Here is a 5792-nt window from a genome sequence, read left to right as displayed (position 1 = left end):
CTAGTCCATCGACCATTGCCGTCGAGGCCGCACTTGCACCACAGCTTCGTTCAAGAGCCCGGGCAGCCTGCTCTTTGTCAACTTCACGGGCTCATCGCTTGTGCCGTTGTTGACGCCTCGTGAAGCGAGCGACCGCAGTGCATTGATCGACAATTTTGTACAGTGTACGTAGTTCAAAAAGTTGTTTGTTCGATCGAACCGACCTGTCTTGTTTCTCGCTCAAGCGTACGACGACTACAACGGCCGTGCGGCGCCAACGACCCAATGCGAACGGCGCAGCGGATGCAGCCGCCTTGAACGGAATCCCTCGACCATCATCGACGCATTGATGCGTGGCATAGCTTTCTTGTGCGTGGATTGCCCGGAACGATCGATCCGAGTTGGACCTAGGCGACGCCAACGACCGTGCGGCGCCAACGACCCAATGCGAACGGCGCAGCGGAGCCAGCTCGCGCTCGATCCAGGCGAGGATGTCGGCGTCGGTGATCGCTGCCTCGGCCATGCACAGCTTGTAGTGCGCGAGGAACCGCAATGCCGGCGGCTCGATCGTCGCTAGGATCGACTGCCACATGCCTTGGCTTCGCGGAAGGCCGCCAAGGTGGCGAGCGTCGTGTCGGCCAAGACCGGCGCAGCGAGTATGCGGAAACATGATAGTGTGAGTTCTCGTGGGACCGACCGCGATGTTTCACGTGCAAATCCAGTGTATTTTCAGTCTTAGGTATGCAAATCGACTGTGCAAGAGCCATCCCATCGGCCGTTTAGAGCGCACCCGACGCGAGGAAAACGCCAAGAAGCAGCATCGCACTCGTGGCCGCGGTCTCTGCGCTAGACGTTCGCTGCAGCGTCGACGTCGTGCCCGTGTAGCTGAGTGTGAGTTGGTTGCAGTCGGTGGAGAACGAAATGGGCACCGAGAGCTTTGCGTTGGGCGTAAAGACGCTGCCGCAGACACCCAAGACGGTCGACACGGTGAACGTTGCCATTGGACCCGAGATCGCATACGTTCCCGTCGTCGAGCACGTGCTGCCGCTGCCATCGTGCGACTCGGTGAACGCACCAGAGTTGGCAAGGTCCATGCGCATCCCCGTCGCACGGTACGAGCCGGGAAGCGGACACGTCAGAGCTGGCGCGGGCGTCGGAGCGGACGTCGGAGTGCGTGTCGGAGCGGGCGTCGGAGCGGGCGTCGGCGCTGGCTTCAGGTTGGGGCAGATGCTGTAGAGAGGACTTGGGTCGGACATCATCCTGCCGTAAGAGCTGCAGGATGAAAGCGTCTTTTTGATCGACAAGTAGTTTGCTGGGCAGGTCGACGCGCAAAAGCCCGACGGCACGTCTTCGGGTGTCTTAGCGTAAGAGATGTTGGACGCGAGGTCACTGAACGTCGCAAGATACGAAGCGTTGAGAAAGGTCGAGCAGTTGGACCAAAGACTCGCGCCATATGCATTGCGCTCGGCCACCATATCCACCATAGAGCAATTGGCCCCGACTGCCGCATGTGTGCATCCAACCAGAGATCGGAATTCGACCATCGTGTTACCATCGCGCTGGTTGAAGCAGTTGGGCATCAACTTGGCCATCGCGTCGATAAAGTTCGTGCACGCGACGGACGCACACAGCGCCTTGGCGTCTTCGGTGGTGTATGGTTGAAGTCTGGACAGCGTCGCGTCTTTGACACTGGAGCAGCTGAGCCACACCGGTGTACGGCGCAAGACTGCATCGGCCAAGATCAAATCCGCTGACGTGCATGCGTCGCCGTTGCTCGTGGGGCGCGTCATGTCGTCGCACAGTTGGTTTTGTTGGACGACCTTGGAATATGTGCCGGCCTCATCGGCGCAGAATGGGAGGTTGTCGGTGATGTTCTGCAGGTCGCCCTGGCATGGCGACTGGCACAGGTTGTATTGTCCGTCCTCGAGTCCTTCCGCGAACGTCATTGAGCTCCACCACATGCTACTCGCCGCGCACGAGGTCGAGACGTTGGCCGCCAAGAAATTCTTGATCTTCGTCTCTTGGTCCGTCGTGCAGGTAGCAGCGGTCGCGGACGTTGCCAGCATGAGCGCCACCGTCGCAGCGCATACGAGTTTCATGGTGTTCGAGGCAAGGCAAATTAGACACTGGATGCTCTCCTTGCAGAGTAGTTTTCGGTGGGCGGTTCACGTGCCCATATTCTTAGCATTTCGTGGGAAGGAACACGGGGTTAGGGCAAATATATCTTCAACTTCTACAAGAATAGCATCCGACAGTCACGCATGCATATCCAATCCGAAACCTAAAACCCTTCGCAAAGCAAAATGGCGCGCAACGCAAAAGTCGGGTACTGCCTATTTCCGACGTTTGGCGCCAAAACGCGAGCGCCAAGTGCGAAGTCTCTTCGACCTCGTGGAATCCTGCGCCGTTGCCGCAACGTGCCTCGACGCAGCGCCCACCTGTGCGCACCGACGATGACGCAGCGTGGCGATCGCCCGACGAGTCTTCCCTGTAACCGCACAAGCGATGAAGGAAACGCGACGGTGCTGCGTTCGCCAGATTTTGTCGGACACCATATCTGCGACAACGACGTCACGAGTCGTCGGCGACGAGATCGTCATCGCGTCTGACTTCTATGTTTTTGGGCGCCTCGGTATGGGCTTACTTGGATTACGACTTTGGGTGGGATGGTTTGATCTACGTAGATACTGCACCAGATGTACTGGGATCACCACATCGCCACGCGACACGAGACCATTCATCCCAGCGGCGTTTGATCGCAGACGCTGGAGAAGGCGGGTGCAGAAAGACCACGGATGGAAGTGCATGGCTGCCTACGAAAACCGTTGCGATACTTCAATATGTGTACAGCAAACGACAATGGTATGCATTGTCACCATCGTCCATATCGGTCAGCGTTTCAATAGCAAATCACCAACCTGCGCGTCCGTGATCCTGCGGTCCCCGCGTCGTTTTCCGCGGCACCTAACCGTTCTTTCTCAGTGACTGCACTACAGAATTCATTAGGATACAAGAACTGTACCTTGCACAAGGTCGCACGGACCGCGACGGCAAGCAGACCAAGGTAGATGGACCCAAGCGATGTCGTGAGGGTCCGAGTGAGCGCGCACTACCAGTCGATGACGCTGCCGGCGACGACCGTGCGTGGCCTGCCAGGCAGCATGAGGACATGTAGCCATGATGCAACGACAAATTGAGAGCGACCTCGAGTCAGTCGTAATCAATGTTGACCAAGACACCGAGGAGCGCAATGGTTCTAGTACCAAGTTGATCCGTCTACCGGCATACGATATGGCGGGTGGTGAACATACCAGAGCAGATTCCAGCCGAGCTGTACATACTGCAACCACAGCGTGACGGGATTTTAGTCTGACAGACTTCACGTCGCCGCGGCGGCGACCGTCAAGTTGGCAGCAGCACGACGTGACGATGACTGCCGCACTTGTACATGTACAAGCTACATTTAAAGCACGCTCACAACGACATCTAAACGAGGGGTCGTACCAGAGATGGAACAGAGCCGGAATGACACCGAACGCTGCAACAAATGCCACGTTGATCGCGTCCCTTCCAGCCACACTGCCGCCACGAACGCTACTGAGACTGGCCGTTCGTACTGCTCTTTCTCGAAAACCCCATCTTCGGCAGCCACGTGGCGCGGCGATGTTCTCCGAGGTACCGTACATCTGTTCGAGAGCTCGTGACGTATGCCAACGACGCGCTCCGGTTGCTCGCTCTCGGGCCTCGCGATCGGAATTGCAGCCTTTATGCTGCTGCTCGTGCTTTTCTTCCCGACCACCATCAGCGTCTGCACCTTGCAGTACACATCTCCATGTACATATTGCCTTGTCTGACGTGGTGGCGTAGCTTCAACTTGGCCGTCCTTGTCGGCATCGCTGTCGTCGGTCTGCTGTGCTTGGTCCGCGGACGATGCTTCGGGTTCTGTGTGCATGTGGGTGCATGCTGGAACTGTTGTAAGTATCGCGAACTGCTGGTCTAGAATCGCCGCCGTTGCGTCGGTTTTCCGTGGTGCCATCGGGCAATAATAGATGCCACCCCGACCCCTATTAAGCTGTTCGCGCCATTTCTCGTTTGCTTCTCCTGCAGTTTTGTAGCGGTTTATATTGGAATGGCCCCCAACGATATTTGTATGGGGTGCCAGACGCGAGGGTTCACAGTCATCCTCAACGACAATCCCATTGCGTGGGCACTCGAGTTCACTTCCGATATGTCGAATCCACTCGGTACATGGATGCTTGATTCCGGCTCGTTTTTCTTCTGCGCGTCAAGACATTTGACGCACTCACGAGACTATCAAACACGCTCAAGTTTACACATACATCTTATCGGTCAAGGAACAGTGGCTGTTTAGAACCATGCGTTTAAACGTCAAGACCACAACATGATATGATATGGAATGCAATCTTTATACAGACTCCACAGATCACAACATGCGCAAAGTCGCCGCAAGCGCGACAAGCTCTAGCACGCAGAGCACGAGCGCGGGTGTGATCCACTTGGGCTTGCCCCAGCGCAGTGGTTGTTCAACCAACTCGTACGTGATAATGCTCAAGGCGACTGAGACCTGAAGCATGCACCACGGCTCCATGGTGAACGGACGGCTCAACGTTGGCGGGTATTGACGGTTGGAAATGATAAGGAGCGGCCAGTACCAGAGGTAGACGCCATAGCTGATCTTGCCAATGGACACAAGCACGTCGTTGCTCAGAACGTAGTGGTTGAACGGCGCTTGGGGCCCCGCGGCAATGAGCAAGGTCGCGCCGACGGTCGGAAGAAGCGCCCAAACGCCGGGTAAGGCACTTTGAGCGTCAATGAATGAAAACCCGGTGACGACGAGGCACAGCCCGGCTGCGGACATCCGTCCACCAAAACGGGATGAATCCGTCAGCGGCGGCAAAGACGCTGTGGCCTGTGCAGTCATCACGTACGAGAGGAGGCCGCCCATGGACAGTTGCCAGAAACGACCCAGCGGCAAGTAGAGCACCGTCTTGTTGTCGTGGTTTCCGACGGACGCAATGACGTTGATGACAAAGCTGAGCGCAAAAAATGCGATCTGGAGCTGAACAGCGCGCTTGTACGGCTGCTTCATGACGAAGACGTAAAAGAATGGCCAGAAAATGTAATAGAGGCCCCCGACACCAAGCGACCAGAGATGCAGCACCGGGTTGCTGCCGTACTTGAAGTACGCCCTCTCAAGCGAGAGCACTTGCACGTTGGTGGTCAACAATGTCGCGGCCGTGTGCTTGAGCAAGGCACCCTTCAGAAAGATTGATCCAAGGCATAGCGTCGTCAAGAGAACAATGATGAGCGTCGGCGCGATGCGGCGGACGCGGCGCTCGTAGAAGCTCGCGTACGTAAAGTTGCACTCCTCGTGCTGCTTGATGAGAACGTTCGAGACGAGGAAGCCAGAGATGACAAAGAAGATGTCGATGCCAATGAAGCCACCGGGAAGGAGCGACGGGTACGCTTGGAAGACGAGGACGGACACGATCGCGAGCGCGCGGAGACCGTCAATGTCGGGCCGGTACCCACATGGCGGCGATAGTTGTTGGTCACACGCTTCGTCGGGTTGGACTTGGTTTGAGAGAGAACCTCTCGGCAGAAAAGGGTCGGTCTCCATGGTGCTCCAATTCGAAAGTACTGTTTTCACATATCCGAAACCCTTTGCAAGTTCACCACTGCGAAACTGCAAAACCTTTTACAATACATTAATTTTCTATCCTGTGTTGCATGAGACGATGAGCCAAACAGAAGCCATCACTCTTGGCGCGTCGCTGGTCGCTCTACGCGAA

The 5792-nt window shown here is 56.5% G+C and overlaps 2 protein-coding genes across 2 annotated transcripts; both read right to left on the bottom strand.

Annotated features, from left to right (window-relative positions):
• Positions 1–758: 758 nt before the first annotated feature.
• SPRG_16648 (hypothetical protein) lies at positions 759–2078 on the bottom strand (the record flags this gene model as incomplete). The annotated part of the gene is made up of 2 exons (XM_012355972.1): positions 759–1480; positions 1532–2078. The coding sequence occupies 2 exons, from the start codon at positions 2076–2078 to the stop codon at positions 759–761; spliced, it is 1269 nt and encodes a 422-aa protein (XP_012211362.1).
• A 2345-nt stretch (positions 2079–4423) lies between these two features.
• Positions 4424–5620, bottom strand: SPRG_16647 (hypothetical protein; the record flags this gene model as incomplete). Its single annotated transcript, XM_012355971.1, has 2 exons — positions 4424–5257; positions 5300–5620. 2 exons carry the CDS (start codon positions 5618–5620, stop codon positions 4424–4426), a joined length of 1155 nt encoding a protein of 384 aa, XP_012211361.1.
• Positions 5621–5792: the final 172 nt, after the last annotated feature.

This window comes from Saprolegnia parasitica (assembly GCF_000151545.1).
Source record: "Saprolegnia parasitica CBS 223.65 unplaced genomic scaffold supercont2.345, whole genome shotgun sequence".
NCBI classification, from domain to species: Eukaryota; Oomycota; class Saprolegniomycetes; order Saprolegniales; family Saprolegniaceae; genus Saprolegnia; species Saprolegnia parasitica.
The sequence above is the reverse complement of the archived record's forward strand: the minus strand, read 5'-3'. Positions and strand labels throughout refer to the sequence as shown.